This window comes from Camelina sativa, chromosome 3, assembly GCF_030686135.1.
Source record: "Camelina sativa cultivar CO46 ecotype springtype chromosome 3, ASM3068613v1".
Classification (NCBI taxonomy): Eukaryota; Viridiplantae; Streptophyta; class Magnoliopsida; order Brassicales; family Brassicaceae; genus Camelina; species Camelina sativa.
Window position 1 is genome coordinate 29,973,306 of NC_141882.1, and position 24,455 is coordinate 29,997,760.

Sequence of the window (24,455 nt, forward strand, 5' to 3'; positions counted from 1 at the left end):
GCATCGTACCACATTTTTTTCGTGATACCTGTGATTTGATATACACAACATTGTAATTTCATTATGGTAACATCTTTTGAACTGCTGTTAAACATTAAAACAATGAGTCTGTTGGAAAAAAGATATTCACTAAAGCCTAGACCCTACACGAGAACTCCCCAAAATGCTCCAAAATTTCCTTTGAGAAAGATATTAAACTGTAATGTAGTATCTCAGACTGAAAATGAGTTTCAGAACTCAGAACAAGAGCATGCTCATGGTTTCTTTTGCTTTCCAGATACTACATAACTGGAAATATAACTGCTCTACTAAAAAGAAAATGACAACTGGAAAGTATTACTGAAGGAAAAACTAAATGTTGCATCATCACTCTGCTTCATCAGCAAAAGCTAGTACTGAGTCAGTTTCTCCTAGCTTGTGGATGGTGATCGAGTGATTTGTGATCTCACTGGCGTCTTTGAAGGGCTTACCCTGAAGAAATCAAAAGAATTAATATCATCTTTTGAATATTCAATGAAAGGTTTATTACAAAAGAGAAACATGTATGTACCTTATTGGCTGAGATCCTAAGACTAAGCCGCTGCAATTTAGTGCCGCAACTGCACTCTCTGCCTTTTTCATCCCGAAAACAAACATATAATCAGTTGTTCAGTAAGACACAAAAGCTGAGTTTTTACCAGGATCTGAGGAGCTTACCATGGCAAATTCAACAAAAGCTATGCGAGTAGAATGCATTTGGTCACCGAGAAGTCTTAGGCGAGTAATCTGTGTAGATAAGATAGAGAAATAAACTTGAGTATTATTGTGGCATTCACAAAATGATTCAAATTATCTTTCAGAAAGAAGAACATAGTAGCTTTTGGATTCTGGACTGACCTCACCGCATCCAGACTGAAAGAAGGTTTTGACATCATCTTCAGTAGCCTGCAGTTTAAAGGAATATCTTCAAACTGGGAACAAGGACGTAAATGCAAAAATTATATTAACTAAAAAAAAGTGTTTACATTCTTGTCGACATTTGTGCAGTAGATGGTCCTTGTACACATCTCTCTTTCATCTTCTGACTGGATAAAAACACCAAAGGGAAACCACAAGTTTTAGTTACAAAACTGTATATACTAGAATCAAATTTGATAGCAGTCTTTTGAAGCTCTAGTTACCCTGGGAAGAAATGTGGGATTCACTGGAAGAATAGCAGTTTTTGAAGGTAAGACTCTAACTGGGTAAAATCCAATCATTGTTCCACCGAGAGTTAAAGCCGCTCGTGCACCTTCTGTTTTTTTACAAACACATTCATACTAATGTAAGTCAAATTTGAGACTTGAATTTTTGGTAAAGAAGATTACAAAAAAAAATCCAATAGCTTTAACTTACGGTCATCAGAAAACTCAACAAACGCAAAGCGAAGAACTGAATTTGGATCTCCACAGATTCGACAATCAACAACCTTCAGAAGAAGATTCCTACAGACTTCAACAACAAAAGATAACAAAATGAAATAAATCTAAAAGGGGTTCGACTTACTTGTCCACAGCTGCTGAACAAGCCAGCAAGGACTTCCTCAGTCACCTAATTGAAAAAATAAAATATGTAGGTAATTAATGAATGCAACATTGAACTACATTTCTGAAAACCTGAAGAGAGAGGCTTTAAGGTAACTTACACTCTGATCAATGTCAGAGACGTATACTGTTCTTCTAATACTATCCTCCCTTTGAGCCTTAGAAGCTCTTCCAGGTAACCTCAGTCTCCTCCCTTGGTTAAAGTTGTTTCTTCTCTGTAATCCACAAAACAAAAAACAGACAATTTACCATATTTCAATTGATGAAATGTTATATAAAGATCATAGAGGAGTTGGAAAACTTAGACAATGTAACTTATGGAACAACCAAATCAAACAAAACAAGATCAAAAACCAAAACTTTTTTCTATTTGAACCATCAAGCACAAAGAACTCAATTGAGAAACATAATCTGATAATATTAAAAGATTCAACAATCAAAATCCAAACTTTTCAATCAAAATGGATCAATGAGAAGCAGGATAATAGAGTGTACCCTGCGGTGAATGCCATCTTTTTTGTTGTTGTTGTTGTCTTCAGCAGATGGCTTTTTAGAATCGTCAGAAGAGAGATTCTTCTTGTAAGAAGGGAAAAACTCCTTAGCTTGAGGATTGAGTTTCTTGAACATGGCCACAAGCTTCTTCATTTGATCACATTCCGGTTTGGATGATTTGGGTTTGAGGTCCGATTCGGTTTCCGGTTTAGAATCCGTCACCAAGCTCTTCTCAATTCCCTCACCACCATCGTTGATTGCCTCATTTGGATCAGTGGGCATCTCAGTGATCGCAGCCATTATTTTCAGATCAGAGAAAAAATCCAAACAGAGGAATCAAAAAGTTGCGAGCTTTTTCTTCTTTCTCTCCTTCAGTCGTATTTTATTTGGGATAATGAGAAAAAAAAATGCAAAATTTTGATGAGAGTAACCAAGTTTTATCAGAATTCGAAAACGAGAATGCTTTGATCGTAGATATATACAAAAATCTGATTCGGTGGCTGTGGCTGTGGCGATGAAGAAGAAGAAGAAAAAGGAATGATGGGTTTTGGTTTCTTGCTTTGGCCTTTTTCCGGACTAATTAAGAAATTTTAATATTTTCTTCTATATAATAATTTCGTCAAATGGAACAATATATAAATCGAAAAAGATCAAAAAAAAATAAAGAAGATGATTCTCTATTAATTTATGTTCATTCTCTTGAGAAACTTATATAATTCCATTTTATTATATATATTATGGATAGTGTCTTTTTTTTGTCTTTCAATATGTTACGTAAACATATCAACAGCAGAAGAATGAATGTTTTTTATGAACTTTATATTTTCTCCATAATTGCAATTGGCATAATAAAAGTCCATAAAACTTTTGGATTTGTTGCGACTTTTTCTTTTCTACTATTGGTGAGATTCTTCGGCCACAATCCACATTCCCTATAGTTCCACTTTATCATCTGCTAGCATTTTATTCTGTTTTGTTATTTTATTTTTCTGCTTCTCTTAAAATTTGGGTTTCAGTTATTTTTGTATGTATACTCTTAATAAGTGATGACAGTAACCACACAACAATAATATAATCTTTTGTTCTGATACAAATACTGAAATGAATTTTCTTCGGAAAAGAACCAATAATCTAAAACTTTGTTGAAAAATCAAGTATCAACATTAATATGATCACGTGTCAAATTAGAGATAAAATAGAAAAATTAAATATCTCCCTATTATTAAAAGGGAAGTACATTTGCTAATTATATAATATTACATTTGTAAGATTTACATAATAAGTTATTACCATTTTAATAAATATCATAACTTAAAATTCTTATAATATCACAATTTATAGTTATTTGTACATCATTTTCTTACAAAGGGATGCATCTTATTATTGATTACATTATTATTTACCTAAAACCATAAGATTTAGATTTATGTATCTCTAACTAAACAAATCCTCTCAAATCATCCAGAATCCCTAAAAATCATTAAAATTCAAATTCACAAACTGTTTTGAATAACGGTGGATTTTAAAATAGATTTTTAAATTATCAGTTCAATAACAGTAGATTTTAATATACTTTTTAAAATCTACGATTGAATAACATAAATTTGTAAATTTTACACAAATCACTTAAAATGTCAAGTTGATTACATCCCCTTCGTTTTCTATTTCCGTTGATTTGGAAACTCGGTAAAGGGACACATCATAAATATCTTATAAATAAATTTTTAAACAAATTAAATTCAACAACAAATATTTACTTCTAAAAATAACTGATATTTTTAAACATATTAACCTCTAAAAAAAAAAAAAAAAAACAAATATGAACATTAAATAATAAAACATGTCATTTATATATAAAAAATGATATCAATTTAAAACCTAATAGTTAAGCACATAAAAATAAAAACAAACTATAAATTTTGAGGAATATAACAATATGATTGCCTAGAAAACAATATAGGATGTCCTATGTAATCTTAGTTAAACTATGCTAATAATAAAATATAAAAATACAAATATCTAATATTAGTTTAAATTTGCATTGAATCATATCTCGTCTATCTACAAAAAGAAATTGAAATTTTCACAAATCCTATTGTACAAAAGTGACACAAATCCAATTTGGAGGATTTGTAAAAATACTCTATTTCTATATCTTTTTGCAAAGATACTCTCTTTTGCTGTCTATTTTCAATAATACATTTTCTATATCCTTTATATATATTATTAACTATACATATATAATGTTATAAGTGTATGTTTAGTATAATATAAGGTTCTTTTAGCTTATACTATACACAAGTCTAATGTACATAATGGAAAGAGTTCAAACAAATGATGCAGGATCTGCATATCAGTCCTAACTCACAAGCGAAGCTATTTTGTGACAATAATTCAGCATTGCACATTGCTAACAATCATGGAAAATCAAGTGAAGAAAGAGTTTTCTAAAGCTCTTTCTTTCATGCGGCTTCTCATAATCAGCTTGCAGATATTCTCGCAAATCCATTGCAATCGGGTCCTTTACATAATCTTCTTAGTCGGATGTCAGTTTCAAGCCTCTATTATCCTAAAGATCATTTGGCTTGAAGGGTATATTAGCTATACATAATATAATATTATATATGTATCTATACTAGTATTTTTGCAAAGTGTTTTGACAATTAAATTTGTTTTGAAAATTATTAGCATTGAATGCCATTAAATGTTTATATCCATATGGAAACAACTTTAGTTAACTTTCTCTGCTATCTTTATAACCAAACACAACTAAAATATTTTATTTATCCATATATTGTTCTACAACTAATATCCATATACATATTTCGCAATATTCGCAGCAAGATATAAAAATATGTCACCATTCTTCTTTGTGATATATTGGATCAAGTTAAATACCGACAAGGCCTCACATGGGAATCCTGGTCTGGCCACAGTTGGGGGAGTGTTGCGAGATAGGATGGGGCAATGGCGTGGAGGTTTCTCGTTGAATATAGGTATTTGTTCTCCGTCCTTAGCAGAGTTATGGGGAGTGTACTACGGTCTCCATATTGCTTGGGACCAGAGGGTGACACGGCTTGAACTGGAGGTTGATTCGAAGGTAGTTGTTGGTTTCCTTACTATAGGGATTGATGCATCGCACCCCCTGTCGTTCCTGGTACGTTTGTGCCATGGCTTCATTTCAAAAGATTAGATAGTCCGCATATCACACGTTTATAGGGAAGCTAATCGTCTAGCTGATGATTTAGCCAACTATACTTTTTCTTTATCTTTAGGTTTTCATTGGTTAGCGACGGTCCCGAGTTGTATGCAGTCGCTTGTTAGGGATGACACTATCAGAACCACGGTTTCGCGCCGTGTCCACCTGTAATTTTTTTTATTTTATAAATAAATAGCAAGGATGTTGTTACCTCCTTGTCCTCTACCAAAAAAAATATATTATTCGTTCCATTTAATCTTATATTATAACTATTTGTTATTTTTCTAACATGCATGCATAATAATACTTATCTATCCATTGCATTTACACGGTGTTGACTATGCGCAGACTCTCTTTTGATTCTGATTACTTTAATGAATTAGTTTTACTCTAATCTGTAATACCAAAAGCAATTGAAAATATTCCAAATTTATTGAGTAGGAGACGTATAACTGTACAAGTACTTATAAAATACTAACAGATGGGAATTAAATTAATTTAAAGTACGTCTCTAGTCTCTCCATCATTTGACTTTTTACTTGAAAAAACTATATCTCGAAGTAAGATTTAAGTGTATGAGAATGAAAATTGTGAATTAGTTGAACCCTAACAAATATTTTGGAAAATGTAAGTTCAAGTATATTCACAATTACATATGTGTTGATTTTATTTATTGGTTTTTATAAGTTAGGAGACTACCCATTGTCTACACACAGCTTCAAGTAAGGAGACTATCCATTTTAGAAGTTTCGCAAAATTTCAGCTCGCTAGACAGCTTTTGAGTTTTTGATAATTCTTGCCAACAACTTCCTCACAAAGAAGAATAACGACCTTCTATTGGGCCTCTAGTCCCATTATGACCCGTACACCCGACCCATCTTGATCAAGTTACAACGGATTTCGTAGAAAAGAAGTTACTTAAAACGGGACCTGATGATTCGTCGTTACTTCTTTGTCAACCTATTTAATGAAGTATTTTGTTGCTTAGGAGATGCGAAAGTGAGGTATTATTAAATATTGGAAAAAAACACGAAAGACTATAATGGCAAATTAACTCTTTTTTGCTGCTGTTTAGAGACCAACACGATTGTTGACTCTAATGGCGGATCGTAATCGGATCAGAGGCTTTCTCAAAGATGAACACGTGACGTATGCTTCCATTCTTCTCTACATTACTCTCTCTAGCTGTCAAATCTTCTTCAATAAGGTTTAAGTCAAATCTCACATTAGCATTATATGTTCGTGGATCTATGTTTCTTGATTGCAGTCTTTTTGGCTCAAGATTTGATTTTATTAGATCTGGACATTAGGCTTTTTTAGATTCGGTTCAGTTTGCATTTTCTGTTCTGTTTTTTTCTTTCAGTTTTAGAATTAAATAGCTTTGAACTTGAACTGAAATAAAGCTGTTAATTTTAACAATTTTGGTTTGGCTTGTTAAAATGTGGTTTGGTTTGTTAATACAACAGTAGATTTTTTTTTTTTTAATTTTTTTTTGTCAACATACAACAGTAGATTTAGTTAATGTATTATGTATCGATGAATTTTTATTAATTCTGACTTTATTTATATATACGATGCAGTGGGTATTGTCATCTACGGAAATAAACTTCCCTTACCCACTTGGATTGACATTACTCCACATGAGCTTTTCCTCTGTTTTGTGTTTTCTCCTCACCAAGGTTTTTAAGGTAACTCAATAATGATCTTTCCTTTAATGTTCATTAGCCAAAACGCTTAATTTTTAGTGTCCTTAAAAGGTTATGAAGGTTGAGGAAGGAATGACACTAGAAATGTAAGATCCAAAGGAGACATAATTCGTAAGCTATTTCTAGATTTACTTTGGGCTTTTAAATCACCTTTTAAAACTAAAAATCCACTCTATATGTACTCAGATATGTTACATCAGTTATTCCAATTGGTGCAATGTTTGCAATGACACTGTGGTTAGGAAACACTGCTTATCTCTACTTAAGTGTTGCATTTTCCCAAATGTTGAAGGCCATTAGTAAGAACTTAATTAGCTCTCTTACTAACACTCATTTAATTTAATTAAAATGTTATGTATAACTGATTTTGTAAGAATTATATTTGTGCAGTGCCTGTTGCTGTGTTTATACTTGGAGTTTGTGTTGGCCTTGAAATAATGAGCTGCAATATGCTTTTGATAATGTCAGTTATAAGTTTTGGCGTTTTAGTCGCGTCTTATGGAGAATTAAACATCAACTGGATTGGAGTAGTTTACCAAATGGGTGGTATTGTTTCAGAAGCTTTGAGGCTAATCTTAATGGAAATTCTTGTTAAGAGGAAAGGCATCAAATTAAATCCAGTCTCTCTTATGTACTACATGAGCCCATGCAGGTATTGAACACAAATGAAAAAAACATGTACTGAAAAGTGTAGATGATTAACTAGACACTTAGCTTAATTACATGGGTGGATGATATATACATTTTTTTATTGATGTGTGCATTGCAGCGCTATTTGCTTGTTCATACCATGGATATTTCTTGAGAGGTCGAAGATGGATACATGGGACTTTCATGTTCTTGTGTTGAGTCTAAACTCGCTCTGTACATTTTCTCTCAATTTGTCGGTTTTTCTTGTGATATCGCAGACAAGTGCTCTAACTATCCGAATTGCTGGAGTGTTTAAAGATTGGGTGGTTGTTTTGGTCTCAGCTCTTCTCTTTGCCGAGACAAAACTCACAATAATCAATCTCTTTGGTTATGCCATTGGTAAGATCATCTTATGGTCATCATGTCACATAAAGTTGAGAATTATAGTATGAGTAAAAATAGTGATCTTGTGAATTGTGTTCACTCGCAGCCATTGCTGGTGTAGCTGCATATAACAACTACAAGCCAAAGAACAGCGAAAACATAAAGTTGGTTTCTCTATCTCCGGTAATTTCCGACAAGGAGCCCGGTAAACCATGGTAGCATTTGTCATCACAAGAGAAAGAACCAATTTTTGTACTTAGGAAATTTTTTTATCTTTTTTTTTTGGGCAAAGGGAAATTTTTGTATCTATCACACAATTTTATACAAGCATGAAGAAAAGAAAATAAAATCTTAGGCAGGATAGGCCAAGGAGTGTAATTGGCAAAACAGAGTTTAATGGCTTTCATGACTATTTTTGTTTAATTTACAAGAGTTGGCATGGTGTGGTGTCAATCAGTACAGCTTATGTTGTGAAGAAGAAAACTTTCACAGATGAGGCCATGTTCGTTTCATCATTTATCATTTCTATCTAAATGATCTATTTAAATGATACATCTAAATGATTCATTTCAATGTCAAATGACCCAACAAACAAGACAAAAAAATAGTTCATTTGATGGTCGATCAATAATTCCCCTGTTATTTTTGGATGAATCATCTTCATTCAAATGGTCCAACTAGAATCATCCAAATGAGTTTCAAATTTTTGCCTAAAATTTTAAAATCCATTCAGATGATCCATGTGAATGATTCTAGATGATGCTCTTTTTTTTTGACAAAAACGAACAACATTTGAATGGTTCATTCAAATGGTCCATCCAAATGAATAAACAAACAAGGCATGACTTGCTGGATAAATACATACGTCGACTCAGTTATCTTAAACTGGATTATTGTCTGTCTACACATAACCGATTTATTGTCTACACATTATTGTTCTTTTTATTGGATTGGATTCAACAGGTCCGGGGTCCCAAAACTAGTTTGTTTTTGATTATTTGATTCAACGTTTTCCTTTTTAAAGCTAACAGTAACAGGTAACAAAAAATGTATAAGTTTCACATTTCCATATACAAAATTGGTGGTACTGTAGTAATTTTTGTCTCATGAATGATTTGTCTAATAAAGAAAGAAGAACAGGATTGTAAACGGTAGATAATAACAATATCTGTAACAATTACATGTAATCAACGATCATGTTTATTTCAATCATGCCAAGTACATAGTAATACTCTAATCCAAAATGAGACGACGTAGTTCCGGTTAACGAGTGATCAGACTGAATTTTTCTTTATAGAACTATTGAGATTTGATTTGCATCATTTATTATGCATCTTAGCTCTGATCTGATGCATAAAGAGAGCTAACTTTTTAAAACCGTAAGGAAAGTATGTAACAGTAATATTTTGTATTTTGTAAATTTAAAGATAATTTCCATTTTTTAATTTTTTGTCAACATAATATAATTTCCAATTTTTCCATTAGTTAACGAGCTTTTCTCTTCGACGAAGCTCCGGTAGAGAAAAGCTCTCCGTGCGGAGGTTTGTTTTCTTCTATCCCTCTTCCCTATACTCTCTTCTTTTTTCCTTCTTGCTTGATTTCGATCTCGTCAAGGTCTTAATATTTTTTTCGCCGTGGGTTTCGATCGTATCTGTTGGACAGATGAAGGACGTTGCAGAGCTATATTGTAGTTGACTTGGGTTCTCTCACACTTGCAAATCTGGTTGCAGAGCTTTCTCTGTTTCCATTATTCGATTGAGGTAAGTTTGACTCATCAATTCTCTCTACTCAAACCCTTACCTTACCTACTAAATATTTCTCTAGACAATATTGGGAGTTATTTATATGTATTGTATTTGTCTCAAAGTTTGTGCTACATGTGTGTGTGTTGCATACCATATCAGGATGTCATATGTGTTAAGTTAACATGCTTTTTTTTGTAACACCCTAGTTGTTACTTTGTATTGAATGAGAAATAATGATGATGATGGTTAGGATGTATCTGTATGCGTCTGTGAATATGATGAATCTGTAGGGAATTAATGCTGTTAAGACATAACAATTTACGCGTCTGATGGAAAATTTGCTGGTCTATATAGGAATTTGGATGCGAGGAGGGAATGTATCAGGTTTCCTCATTCTCCTTACTTGATTCAGGTTAGTTGCACACAACTTTATATTATTAGAGTTCCATATTAATTTGAGTGATTTATTAAATATGGTTGCTTATAAATGGTTGGATTAATAAAAAGAAGTTTGAGTGTTAAAATTAAAATACAATGGAGATTAATAGATTTTAGTGTCATATTCATTGCATCGCCTTTGGTTTGTAAGTTTGGCATCACTATTTCAATCTTTTTTCAAGTAATGTAATTTTTACACTTAATTTTTTAAGATTAATTCTACATCCAAAAAAAAAAAAATCTCAAACACTATATAATATAGATCACTCTAAATTAAAAAATTTCTTACAGTTAAACGCTAATAAAATATGATTATAAATGGTTAGATTAATAAAAAGAAGTTTGAGTGTTAAAATTATAATACAATGGAGAATAACTGAGCTTGGTGTCATATCCATTGCATCGCTTTTGGTTCGTAAGTTTGGCATCACTAGTTCAATCTTTTTCCAAGTAATATAATTTTTAATACTTAAATTTTTTTAATATTAATTTGACAACCAAAAAAAAAAAATCTCAAACACAATATAATATATAACACTCTAAATTAACAAATTATTACAATTAGACACTAATTAATTATGATTATAACTGGTTGGATTAATAAAAAGAAGTTTGAGTGTTAAAATATAATGGAGAATAACCGAGTTTGGTGTCTTATCTATTGCATCATCGCTTTTGGTTCATAAGTACATCACTTGTTCGATCTTTTTTTTAATAAATTTAATTTTCACACTTAAATTTTTTAATATTAAATCGACAACCAAAAAAGAATCTCAAACATTATATTATACATATCACTATAAATTAAAAATTATTACAACTAGACACTAATTAATTATGATTATTAATGGTTGGATTAATAAAAAGAAGTTTGAGTGTTAAAATTATAATACAATGGAGACTAACCAAGCTTGGTGTCCTATCCATTGCATCGATTTTGGTTTATAAGTTTTGGCATCACTAGTTCAACCTTTTTTCAAGTAATGTAATTTTCACACTTAAAATTTTTAATATTAATCCGACAACCGAAAAAAAGTCTCAAACACAATATAATATATATCACTCTAAATTAAAAAATTATAACAATTAAACACTAATTAATTATGATATTAATGGTTGGATTAATAAAAAGAAGTTTAAGTGTTAAAATTATAATTCAATGGAGAATAACCGAGTTTGGTGTCTTATCCATTGCATCATCGCCTTTGGTTCGTAAGTTTCGCATCACTAGTTCAATATTTTTTCAAGTAATGTAATTTTTACATTTAAATTTTTTATTATTAATTTGACAACCAAAAAAAAAATCTCAAACAAAATATAATATATGTCACTCTAAATTTAAAAAATATTACAACTAGACACTAATTAATTATGATTATTAATATTTGGATTAATAAAAAGAAGTTTGAGTGTTAAAATTATAATACAATGGAGACTAACCGAGCTTGGTGTCCTATCCATTGCATCGTCTTTGGTTTATAAGTTTGGCATCACTAGTTCAACCTTTTTACAAATATTGTAATTTTCACACTTAAATATTTAATATTAATTCAACAACCAAAAAAAAAAAAATCTCAAACAAAATATAACATATATCACTCTAAATTAAAAATAATTATTACAAATTAGACACTAATTAATTATGAATATTAATAGTTGGATTAATAAAAAAAAGTTTGAGTGTTAAAATTATAATATAATGGAGAATAACCAAGTTGGTGTCATATCAATTGCATCACTTTTGGTTCGTAAGTTTGGCATCACTAGTTCAATCTTTTTCCAAATAATATAATTTTCACACTTAAATTTTTTTAATATTAATTCGGCAAATAGAAAAACCCAACCACTATATATTATATCTTATAAATATTATTACAAACTCTACACATTAAATATGGTTATATGGTTGGATTAATAACCGTAGTTTTAGTGTTAAAATTACAGTTCAACGGAGAAAACCGATACTTGGTGTTATATCAAATCATACGATGACTAACTCAATTACATGATAATTTTTCACACCCAAAATAAGAGTAGCTAGTTAAAAGTTATCAGAATTTGTATTTTTTTGCCGAAAACAAAATTACCAAATTTTAAAACTTAAAAGTCGAAATCATATTCTAAAATATTACAATATAATATTAAAAGTATAAAAGTAATACGGAAGAATTACCGATATTCTAATAATATTACCAAAGAAACACCGATACTCTAATAATATTAAATGTTCTCTCATCAATAGTCTAATAATCATTGTCTGTTTAACTGTTTAAGCAAATAAAGCATAGAACTAACAATCTTAAATGTTTGTTTAGTGAACCATAATCTATACGACTAACGTAGCCTATGTAGACTTTTAATAATCTTAAAGGTGATGAGATGTGCTGTGTGATAAAACTAGCCCTGGGTAAAAAATACTGAACCGTATACCCCAATCGGAACGACTGGAAAACCTGACCGGAATCCGAAACCAAAATTTAATTTTTATCCTATTGAGTTTTAAACTCCTCAATCCAAAAATCCAAATCCAAACCCGAACCAAATCCGAGAATACCCAAAATATAATTATATAAAAACAATGTTATATTTCACTCTGGGCGTTCGGCAGAAACGGGTTGTTCGGTTTTCTGTAAATTCGGTTTTCTAAAATTTTCACCGAATAGAACCGAAATTGAATTCGGTTCGGTTGGTTCGGTACTCGGATTAATCGGGTCGGTTATAGGATTTTAAATCAATTCCGAATTGAAACCGATTTTTTCTAATTCGATTAATTTAAACCGAATAAATAAATAAATAAACTAGATAATGAGCTTAATTTAATACAAATTTACAAACAACAAAAGTAATGGACCTAAACAGATAACTAGCCCATTAACAACTAAACCAATCTGAAAACAATTGCAAAGCCTAAATGTTAGGTCCACTAAACATTAGGGTTTTCGAGACATGGTGTGGTGTTGTTGTGGTGGCGAGTTGTGGTTGCGGTGCGATGGTGATCTAAGACGGTGAAGATTGACGGTTCTGGGCGTCCATTTTTCACCTGCCATCATTGAAACCACATAAAAATTGATTACACAAACCAGTAAAAATAAAATTATCAAACAACAAAGAACAACAGTTAGGTCTTACAAAGATGAGGAACACAAACACAACACTAGCACCCTAAACAAAAGAAAATCTAAACAAATTATAGATAAACTCTGATTTTGAAGTTGAAAATCTAACCCTAAAATTCTTCAAATTGAATCTGAAGTTATCAATACATAGAAAGAGCTTACAGAGAAAAGAATCAAATGTAGAATTAAGGAGAAAGAAGAAGAGCTTATCCCTTAAGAAATTTGTGGTTATGGACTGAATCTTTGTGAAAAGGCTCCTTTCTTAACCATGATTGAGATTTGAGAGAATGAAAGGGGATGTTGAAGATGATGAATTATTGTAGGGAAAGAGATGTGTTGATGATTATTGATTATATCGGAGGAGAGGAGAAGAATATGAATGGTGGATCGAGTTCCCAAGCAGCAACCAAAGAAGAAGAACAAAACAAATTAGGGTTGTGACTAATTATTAGCCTTATATATGGCTGCAAAATCTCGGTTTGAAGGAAACCGATCGGTTCCGATTACCAAACCAAACCAAACCGAAATCCGAAATCTCAAATAAATTTTTACCGAATGGTTACCTTTACTCTCTTCGGTTTACGCCGATAACCGAAAATATCGGGTTGTCCGGTTCAGTTTGATCGGTTTTGGCCGAACGCCCAGGGTGGTTATATCTGAATACCTGCGTTTTTTTTTGTATACCCGAATTTTTATTCGAAACCCAAATTTTTACTCAAAAATTCAGGTATTTACCCGAAAACCTGGTTATTTATCCAAAAATTTCCGGATATTCAAACAAAATTGCGGTAAGTGTGTCCGAAAAAAATCAGGTTTTTATAGGTTCTGAGATTTCATATCCGAACAGACCCAAACCCGATAATATCCAAACCAAAACCGAAGTGAAATTTTCTATTTATTCTATTGGCTCCTGCACTCTTTTACTAGCTGATCCGAACCCGATCCGAGTATCCGAATGTCCTGGGCTAAATTTAAAACCTTCATGTGAACATTTTTTTTTTGTCTACGTCAAATATTTTATATGCCCAAAAAACAAAAACATGTTCTCTCGAATCTCGATTTTGTATTGGGTTTATCACAGGAGGCACACTAAAAAAGCCCAATAACGGTTACCTTTGAAAAATTAAATTCGTTACATGGCACGAATGCGTCGACGTGGCAGCTAGAGTTCCAGATCTCATCTCGCATCCTCGACGTGCCACGTGTCCTCTTCTTCCGTTCACAGAAGAGAAGACTTGTTCAAATTGTGTTGTTTATTGAAGAACAAGTTTCATTATATACACAGTAGGTGATCGGGTTGTGTGATGGCTTCTTCTAGTGGTTTAACCATACAATCAAGCTTCGTCTCAGCAAGAACAAGGCTCAACCCCGTCTCTAAGCCGAATCTTTCTGGGTTCGCTTGTCGTTCTCTTTTAAAACCCAGAAACTTGAATCTCTCTGTTCGTTCCATGGGTTCCTCTAGTTCTTCTCAGAAACCAGACAACGTCCAAGGTTTAATTTAAAAATCTAACCTTTTTTCTTATTTCTTCTATTTCTATCTGTTTATTTGATGATGTCTCATGAACTCTCCTCATATCAGGCTGTGTACTTTAATTAGCAAAAAAAAAAAAAAAAAAAAGGTTTCTTTCATTGTGGGTTTACTTAATTGATTGGGCTTTATCCAAAATGTTACGTTCCGTGTTTTGGAAGAGAGATTTAGGTCAGGAAGTTTACTCAATTGGTTCGGAGAAGTTAGTGAAACAGATTTAAGAACTTATTGTTTGTGTGGACAGTGTTGTTTTTAATGCCATGTTGTTTAGAAAAACTAGTAAGCGGAGTTATAAGATTTTGAGAGACTTTTATTATGGGTGCAGAGGCTGAGAAGAGTGAATTTGCTTCTCTAAGTGAAAATGAGTGGAAGAAACGGCTTACACCGGAACAGTACTACATCACTAGACAGAAGGGAACAGAGAGAGCCTTCACTGGGTATGTGATGATGAATCATTGAATGCTCTTTGAATTTTATCGCCTTTTTAACATCATCACAATGACCTTTGTACTTTGTAGTCAAAATATATGGAGTTAACATCGTCATACAATCCAATGAGGCTGCTCTTTTGGTTTTTTTTCAGGGAGTATTGGAACTCAAAGATACCAGGAGTATACAATTGTATATGTTGCGACACACCTCTATTTGAGTAAGTTGTTATTGGTAGGAATTTGAAATTGTACTTCTATATCTAGGGAAGGTGAAGTAATGAAAGCTAAATTTCTCAAATTCGTACCGTATGAATGGTAGTTATTAACAAATCAAAGTGATGATTACTTTCAGTTCGTCTACAAAGTTTGATAGTGGAACAGGGTGGCCATCTTATTACAAACCAATTGGAAACAATGTGAAGACAAAGCTAGACCTCTCTATCATCTTCATGCCTAGACAAGAAGTTGTATGTGCTGTTTGTAACGCTCATCTTGGCCATGTCTTTGATGACGGTCCACGCCCAACCGGAAAACGATATTGCCTCAACAGGTTTATCATTCATCCTCAATACTTTATTTTCAAGATTCCCCAAAGGCTCACATACATTCTCTCTAGTATTAAGACATTTACATGTCTACCATATCCACCTAATCATTCTACTATTATTGAATACTGTTCAATTATAACTAAACAATGATAATCGTATATTGAACTTGCATAAACAAACACTAGCATCATTTTTTATGAAGTAAGAAATGAAGTCTAACTATTAAATTTTCTAAAACCAAGAATGTATTTTCCTTCCATTTGATCAAGAATGTGTTTGACTCGGTTCGAGTTTTCTCATCTGGAGGTTTCTGTTTTTGTGTTTTCTTGTAGTGCTGCTCTGAAACTTAATGCATTGGATAAAACAAGAGATTGAGAGTTTCTGGTACAAGGATTTGTTCATATTACTTAATATACAGTATCCATTGTAGTTTCTCGTACTAAGTCGTTGTATGTATCATAAGTCAACTTTGATCCATCGAAAGATTTAAACTTTGAGTTGATTTCACGATCTCCTAGACAGCACATCCTTAAAGTTGTTTACTCCAATCTCTTTCCCACGTCGTAACCATATCCATTTATTAATTTTATACATGAGTGTGTGGTGTGTGTGTATATATATATGGTTTTGGCTAGTAGTCTGTGTCAAGGAGCTTGTGTTGAACCAACAATGGGGAAAGAGAGTGGCAAAGTTGTGGTTTTGGATTTCTGGGCAAGTCCTTACGCGATGAGGACGAAGATTGCGCTAAGGGAGAAAGGAGTTGAGTTCGAGGTTCAAGAGGAAGATCTGTGGAACAAGAGTGGGCTTTTGTTGAAATCAAACCCTGTTCACGAGAAAGTCCCTGTTCTTATCCACAACAACACACCAATCTCTGAATCCCTTGTCCAGGTTCAGTACATCGATGAGACGTGGACCGAGGGTGCCTCTTTCTTGCCCACTGATCCTCAATCTAGAGCCACTGCAAGGTTCTGGGCTGACTTCGCTGATAAAACGGTAACTATTGTCAACGCATTTCTGTTATCATTTCCTCTGTTTCTTGTTCGGTTTGTGCTTTATGTCCACTTGGTTTTGACTCCATTCACCAAAATGCAGATATCATTTGATGGAGGAAGAAAGATTTGGGGAAACAAGATAGGAGAAGAACAAGACAAAGGAATAAAAGAGTTTCTTGAGAGCTTGAAGGTTCTTGAAAATGAGCTTGGAGACAAATCTTACTTTGGAGGAGAGACCTTTAGTTATGTAGATATAGCTCTTGTCCCTTTCTACAGTTGGTTCTACGCACTCGAGGAATGTGGTCACTTCTCTGTCGAAGCTGCATGTCCGAAGATCGTGGCTTGGGGAAAGAGATGTGTTGAACGCAAAAGTGTTGCTGATTCATTGCCTGAATCTGAGAAAGTTTATCAACAGGTCCTTAAGCTCAGACAGATTTTTGGTGTTGAAGAATGTAGTAAACACTAAAAACATTTCTGTAATGTTTTCAGTGTTCTTTCTTTGTTTATCGCTTTGCGCATGCTTCTTGAGAAATAATGAAGTTTTTTTTTTCAGGTGTATGTATGATTCATCTGTTTAAATGGTCTATGAATGTTTTATGTTCTATACTTGTATTTTTCCAAAAAAAATGTATACTATCAGCAGTCACCTAAGTACTCGTACGTATATCAAAAAAACTTATTTCAGCGACACTACAACCTAATCATGATGCATGATCGATAATATATGGATAGATAGTATCTGGAGTTTGACATCGAAAAGAAGAGAAGGAAACAGAGCCAAAGTCAACTTGCCGAACCACCATAATCAGTTAAGATTTGTTGATAAAAATCGGCAAGTCATCCTTGGCTCATCCTCATTCTCTATTTTTCCATGCAAGACTCTAGGATACAATTGGTGTGACTCTCTCATCATCATTATGTCTTTTTGTTATACATCTCATATTGTCTTGTGATCTTGTTGTGGCAAAACCCTTACTCGTGATGAAGGTATTTATAGACATGTGTAGTGAGATATGCGTGTATCGATTTAGTTTAAATTTAAAGTTTTCAGTTGTCACATAAGAATAGTCTTCTTACCATATGCATGGTTTTTAGTGCATGCAGCAAAGAATAAAAATAATAATGGAATTTTGACCACTATCGTATATTGAAGAATATAATCACTATTGAAGATTGGCTGACCCTATAGTCGTATTATCATATTCGAATTCCAAATTTATTCGAACCTCACTAACCAAAAGGCATCGTATATAGTATGCGACACAAAATCCACATGTCGTAATTTCTTAGTATTCGACTCATATCCCCTATATATTAATAGGAAACACTTTCTGAAAAATACTGAGTTCCAGACACTTTTTAACTATTATTTACACATATTTGTTAATACTATTTACAATACATGCTATTATATGTTTAACCAAAAAAATAATAATAAATTTTGTTAAATTTTTTTTTTCCACCTATACTATATTTCGTTAATGTGTACTTCAATTTTTTTTTTAAATGTAACATCTAATTTTATTAGTAAAAATAGTTATTCATCAAATAATATACCAAAATTTTTTCCCAAACACTAAAAAAAGAAATGAATGTAACAAAAAAATCATCAAATTAAAATACAAATTTGAACTTAATAGTACTCATATCTTTACATTTTATGCAAATACATATTACACTTCTTAAAATTTACAAAATTTTATAAATATGTTTTTCTACTTAATCATTTGTCTTTTTCAATAAATTGCACAAAAGACATGTTGCCATAAATAATAATATTTTATTAAAAAAATTTCGACTACGTTAAAACTTTTTTTCATTCAAAAATTTCACGGGTGAGACGTATTTTAACACGAAAGAAACAAAAAATTTGAATTAAAAATACTTTAATTACATATTATTTTTGACACAAACGGATATGAATTCAATTATTATAATTTTACTCATAATAATTTTATTTAAATTGATTTATTCCGCAATGAGGGTTGTTGTTACCTAGTATTCTTGTGGTTCATCGACAAAAATAAGTTATCGATCGTCTAACAAACCTGAAAGACTATTTACAATATTCTTTTTTGTTAAAAGTACCCACTAATTTCGTTCTTTTTTTGGATAAAATGGGATATAAATGTTGACAAAAATGGAATACATATAGAAAATTCTAGATTTGCCTTTTAAGATGAGAATATATTGGAAACTCATCTTATCGTCAAAGGAGCTCACTAGTTGCATGTTTGTTGGGTTGAAGGATCATTACGTGTTTTCGTCACCGGGGTCGCTGTAGGCAGTGTTTGTTTGGGGTTTGAGGGCTGGTCTCGGTTCTTGATTGCTCGTGGCAACTACAAGACATATCACACCCTGAGTTTTTCTTGAGTGTTTGGATGTTTGAAAGCAATTCAATCTCGTTTGAGGTTAATTCTTAAAGTCAAGCTCGTCGATAAATTTAGTAAACTAATTTAACCTGGAAAGTTAATATTTATTCTATCTATCGATGGATCACATCATGACATTATGAAATGTCCTATCCGATTGGACAAATAGATACCAATTTGGTCAGACCAAGGTAAGATTTATTCGAAACAATTATTTTGGTGGGAAAATGTCATGAAAACCCACTTTGGGCGTGAGTTTTGTCACAAAAACCCACTTTCCACTCATAGTATATTTTTCCAAGTTTTTTGCTTATTTTCCCACTTTCCCACTTTCCTTTTACATTTTTGCCCTTACTAACAATTTACCTCTCTTTCTCTCCTTCTTTTCTCTCTTTTTCTCTTTTTTTTTGTTGTTAACACTTTAACAAAATAAAATATATTTATTTGTTATCATAAAAAAAATTTTCTATTTATTTATATAAAATATGTTATGATTATATATTTTCTACATTTTAAGATACATATTGCTATATTTTTTATGAATTTTTAGATTATACAGTATCCATCAGTCGTTGAACATTTGTTCAATTATAAGTAGATAATCAATTGCAGTATTGTTAATAGATAGTTACTTGTGTTTATTCATACAAAATATACATACATAAATTTGGTTAGATCTTTATCCATAGCATATTATCCATAACACAACATAGACCAAATAAGTACAAAACCCTTTAATTCTAAATTTTAAATCCTAGAACATAAACCCTTGAACCTAAAACCAAAACTATTCACTTTAAAAAAAAAACAAAGTTTAGTGGATAGAAAAACTGTGGATAGGTCTCTATGGATTTACAAAGCATATCTAGACATTAAGCTGAAGAATAACAGTTGAATGGTGGCTATAGATGTGATCATGTGGATATTTTTTTGTGGATACCAATGTGGACAGACCAAAGAATCATCATACAACATCCACACAATTAAATCCATAGACACCATGAGATCTTTGCTTCATATTTTGTGTTGGTCCAGAAACATATACACTCATAAGTGGTTAATAAACAAAATAAAAATTAACAACATTGATTTATTTAGAACATTGAATATCAATCATGTGGATTAGTAGTTATGGATACTTATCTTATAATATCTTGCTCATTCTTTACATGAGCAGAAATTTGTCCAAGATAAATTAGCCACATAGATCAATCATGTTTAGGGTTTAGGGTTTAGGGTTTAGAACTTAGAAGTCATGTCCAAGATCAATCATGTTTTTGTACTATTTTTCAGCTAGAAGTAGGTATATTAGAACTTAGAAGTGTCACTAGAAGCATACTACACAATAAACATGGTCATTATTAATCTCAAAGCCTATCCACCAAATTCTGACCACGTGGACAAGCAATCTAGATGAAATTTATTGACAAGTTTGTTGCATGTTCAAACATCACTATAGTTTAGCCACTTAGATGTCTTTTAGCCAAATTTTTTTGTACTATTTTTAAGCTAGAATTAGAGATATTAGAACTTAGAAGTGTCACTAGAAGCATACTACACAACAAACATGGTCATTATTAATCTCTAAGCCTATCCACCAAACTCTGACCACGTGGACAAGCAATCCAGATGAAATTTATTGACAAGTTTGTTGCATGTTCAAACATCACCATAGTTTAGGGTTTAGACTTTAGATGGTATATAGATTCAATGTCTATGTTTTGAGTTCAAGTTGTATTGTCTAAGGTTCAAGGTGTAGGATTTAGGGGTTAAGGTTAAAAGTTTAGGTTTAGGTATGTGGATGATGTGTCTATATTTTTAATTCATGGTTTAGGATTTAGGGTTCAAGGTGTATGGTTTAGGGTTTAGGATTTAAGATTTAGGGTATAAGGTTTACGTTTTTGGGCTTATATGGATTTAGTGTCTATGTGGTGTTAGGATTTAATATTTAGGGTATAAGGTTAACTTTTTTTTGTTTGTCAACAACTAAAGTTACTAAACTTAAAATTTAGTATGTTTATCACCAACTAAAGTTACTAAACTTAAAATTTAGTAATGAAAATGAAAAATAAATGTTAAAGAAAAAAAATATTAGAAAAGAAAGAGAAAAGTTAGAGAGAGAGATGAAAAGGAAAAAAAAAAGTAGAAAGAGAAAGTTACTAACCTTCTTGTTAAATTTGGATAGCATTCAGCTTCGAGCTTTCAACTATACTTTGGAAATTGAAACCCTAAACCCTAAACCCTAAACATGATTGATCTATGTGGCTAATTTATCTTGGACAAATTTCTGCTCATGTAAAGAATGAGCAAGATATTATTAGAATTAAAGGGTTTTGTACTTAATTGGTCTATGTTGTGTTATGGATAATATGCTATGGATAAAGATCTAACCAAATTTATGTATGTATATTTTGTATGAATAAACACAAGTAACTATCTATTAACAATACTGCAATTGATTATCCACTTATAATTGAACAAATGTTCAACGACTGATGGATACTGTATAATCTAAAAATTCATAAAAAATATAGCAATATGTATCTTAAAATGTAGAAAATATATAATCATAACATATTTTATATAAATAAATAGAAAATTTGTTTTATGATAACAAATAAATATATTTTACTTTGTTAAAGTGTTAACAACAAAAAAGAAGAGAAAAAGAGAAAAAAAAGGAGAGAAAGAGAGGTAAGTTGTTAGTAAGGGCAAAAATGTAAAAGGAAAGTGGACACATAAGCAAAAAACTTGGGAAAGTATACCATGAGTGGAAAATGGGTTTTTGTGACAATACTTTAGGAGAAAGTGGGTGTGGGTGTCATTTCCCCTATTTTGGTCAACTTTATAGGCACTCTTTTTTTTTTGTTAAATACTCAATTACGACATAAATTTATCATTTTCTTTTCTGTAGTATCAGTCATTTGAGAAAATATTAAAATTCGTACGAAAGTGAATATCTTTTTTTTTTTTTGGCAAACATGAAATTTTGATTCCAACTAATCCCCAAAAAGGGGTGTGTTCTTACAACATGATTCAAAATAGAAATAAAAAGTTAAAGATAGAGGCTCCATGAGCTTTACAAGGGGATTTTCAAACTGCTAAAGTTTAACAATCTTTGAAAAGTCTATTGGATCCAAATTGGATTCGTATTCGAAATCAGGTTTCATGAATTCCTTGACCAGCAGGTGATCATGAGTGGCTCTAGCGAACAACGCATTTGAGCTAGTAAAAGGTTGTTCCATGGGGGGAACGCTTATGGGGTTTGTCGCCAGCATGAGAGAGTTCAAGAGCATGGGATCAAAGTCCTTTAAGCCTTGAGGAACTAACCGCAGGATTCCATAAGAAGCTGTTATCGGGAGTCGCAGAAAGTGGGAGTCAAGCCGGAACAAAGCAGGTGGGTCATCCCTCACATGGCAATGGAGGTAAATGAATTCCACACAAAGCTTGTACTCAGTTTGGTCCTGGAAAAAGTTAACAAACCCAAGCTTTCGGTCCATTACCAGTAGATGGTATAGGGGATCAAAGTCCTTTAGGCTTTTAGGAACAAAACTCAGGATTCTAAATGAAGCTATAATCGAGATTCGCAGAGAATGGGAGTCAAACCGTAACAAAGCAGGTGGGTCATCCCTCACATGGCAATGGAGGTAAATGAATTCCACACAAAGCTTGTAAACAGTTTGGTCCTGGAAAATGTCAACAGACCCAAGAATTCTATCTAGTGGTGGTAGATGGTACAGGGGATAAAGGAGTTTTGGAATAGGGTTCAACCAAGCTGTCGGATCAGAATCATAATGAAGGTTATACAATGCAAGCATCCGGACAGGGTTAAAAAACTGACCTCGACAAATAAATCTATCAAGCAACTCTGAAGCTACCAATGTTCTGCTACCGAGGAAACCTCGTCTTGACCAAGCAGAAATAAACGGTACTAAAGCAATTGGACTTGACTTAAAGCTCTCAATAACATATCTAGGTAGAAGAAGTCTAACTCTAGTCATATATTGTCGAAGGTGGGTCAGCAAATTCACATGCTCAAACAGCAAAGACCAATTGGGATATGGCAGCAGGCATACAAGATCATTAAACGGATGAAACCAAAGGAGTACCATTCGTAAGAAAGTTGAGGACACAGACCTGAGCCTTAAGTGATAAAATCGTGGTCATTGTTTTTGGTAGTGGGCCGAAGGGTGGTTATTGGGCCTGACCAAGGGTGCAGGTCCATTACCGGGAACCCTAGAGTCTCACCAACTGAGCTGGAAGTGGCGATGGAGTGGCGGCGTATTAGCGAATAGGCGTTCCAACTGTAACGACTAGACACCGGTGAGGACGGGGTCGGCGAAGGGCGGTAGTACCAAACCTTGAAGGTGGAGGAGGGTTCGAAGGGGAACAAAAGTAAACTCATCATCTCTAGTGCTCGCGGACCTGACCTTCTTATCCAGAGAACGAGAGCACCATGCATCATCTTCTTACACACCGGACAGAGAGAATCAGGCAAATCGAGGAATTGGTCAGATCTGTACCTTTGGAGAGGCGTCAGGTTTACTAGATTCGTTAGAGGGTTTGGGGAGAGGGCATGGGTCGGGATGAAGGTTGACAGAGAATTCCTTCGTCGTTTGTCTCCGGAAGAATATCTAACAATAAAGCTTTTTAATGGGGGAGAGAGAGTTTGAGGGTGAATCATGGCGATTTGAAGAGATTGAGATATGCACCAACAGAGGAATAAAAGGGAGCAAGACATGCAGAAAGCAACTGAGAAAGGACCAAGGACCAGACGCTAGTAAGTCGGAGCTTCACCGGCATCAGAGCAAGAATCGATCGAAGGCTTCTCGATATTTGGGCCTGAGAGAGTTTTTGGGGACCCTTTTTAGTGAATATCATTGTATAGAATTTCAAAGCCCTAATTGCATTAGTTTACTATCGGAATAGCTATTCTCTTTCTCTCTACTAGATTAACTTGTGTCTTCATTAGCCTTTCTCTCGTTTTTTAAAAGCAAACTCAAATCTCAGATTTCAAATAAAACATGTATATATCATCGAATTCGATAATTGGAAGAAAAACATCATGTATCTATTACCGATTTCGATAGCACAAACTTCATTGGCAACACTAAAAATGCATACTGATGGGAAGTTTGGAACATATCTCATTATCATATTACACGATTTCTGTTTAATTGTTACAACCGTTACACTACGTATGAACATTCATAAAGGAAACCTTTTAAAAATGAGATTTTACCAGGAAAGTCAAATCAAGAGAGCAGCTTCGTTTGTGTCATTTGTGTATCACCAAAAATGTCATGAACTTC

The 24,455-nt window shown here is 32.8% G+C and overlaps 4 protein-coding genes across 7 annotated transcripts; 3 read left to right on the forward strand and 1 right to left on the reverse strand.

Moving 5' to 3' along the window:
* Positions 1-164: 164 nt before the first annotated feature.
* On the reverse strand, positions 165-2,836 carry LOC104778303 (polyadenylate-binding protein-interacting protein 8). 2 transcript variants are annotated; one of them, XM_010502721.3, is made up of 10 exons: positions 2,058-2,836; positions 1,664-1,777; positions 1,525-1,569; positions 1,375-1,447; positions 1,161-1,273; positions 1,005-1,064; positions 877-924; positions 697-765; positions 551-608; positions 165-471 (listed from the first exon to the last, which is right to left on the reverse strand). In XM_010502721.3, exons 1-9 carry the CDS (start codon positions 2,352-2,354, stop codon positions 588-590), a joined length of 840 nt encoding a protein of 279 aa, XP_010501023.2. In that variant the 5' UTR covers positions 2,355-2,836; the 3' UTR covers positions 165-471; positions 551-587. The 2 variants fall into 2 exon arrangements, with proteins under 2 accessions (XP_010501023.2, XP_010501022.2); XM_010502720.3 differs by having other exon boundaries at positions 551-612.
* Positions 2,837-6,235: 3,399 nt separating this feature from the next.
* On the forward strand, positions 6,236-8,434 carry LOC104778304 (putative sugar phosphate/phosphate translocator At1g53660). Of its 3 annotated transcripts, none has more exons than XR_015594608.1 (7): positions 6,236-6,460; positions 6,834-6,941; positions 7,011-7,045; positions 7,146-7,258; positions 7,350-7,611; positions 7,868-7,988; positions 8,080-8,434. XR_015594608.1 is itself a non-coding variant. In XM_010502722.2 (7 exons), the coding sequence occupies exons 1-7, from the start codon at positions 6,353-6,355 to the stop codon at positions 8,190-8,192; spliced, it is 999 nt and encodes a 332-aa protein (XP_010501024.2). In that variant the 5' UTR covers positions 6,237-6,352; the 3' UTR covers positions 8,193-8,434. The 3 variants fall into 3 exon arrangements, 2 of the variants coding, with proteins under 2 accessions (XP_010501024.2, XP_087363217.1); XM_010502722.2 differs by having other exon boundaries at positions 6,237-6,460; positions 7,729-7,988; XM_087507091.1 differs by having other exon boundaries at positions 6,249-6,402; positions 7,729-7,988.
* A 1,019-nt stretch (positions 8,435-9,453) lies between these two features.
* Positions 9,454-16,281, forward strand: LOC104778306 (peptide methionine sulfoxide reductase B1, chloroplastic). Its single transcript, XM_010502725.3, has 8 exons — positions 9,454-9,514; positions 9,636-9,733; positions 10,073-10,130; positions 14,354-14,763; positions 15,126-15,237; positions 15,384-15,449; positions 15,584-15,781; positions 16,112-16,281. The coding sequence occupies exons 4-8, from the start codon at positions 14,577-14,579 to the stop codon at positions 16,152-16,154; spliced, it is 606 nt and encodes a 201-aa protein (XP_010501027.2). The 5' UTR covers positions 9,454-9,514; positions 9,636-9,733; positions 10,073-10,130; positions 14,354-14,576; the 3' UTR covers positions 16,155-16,281.
* Positions 16,282-16,400: 119 nt separating this feature from the next.
* Positions 16,401-17,275, forward strand: LOC104778307 (glutathione S-transferase U28). The gene is made up of 2 exons (XM_010502726.3): positions 16,401-16,772; positions 16,872-17,275. Exons 1-2 carry the CDS (start codon positions 16,401-16,403, stop codon positions 17,235-17,237), a joined length of 738 nt encoding a protein of 245 aa, XP_010501028.3. The 3' UTR covers positions 17,238-17,275.
* The last annotated feature ends 7,180 nt before the right edge of the window (positions 17,276-24,455 follow it).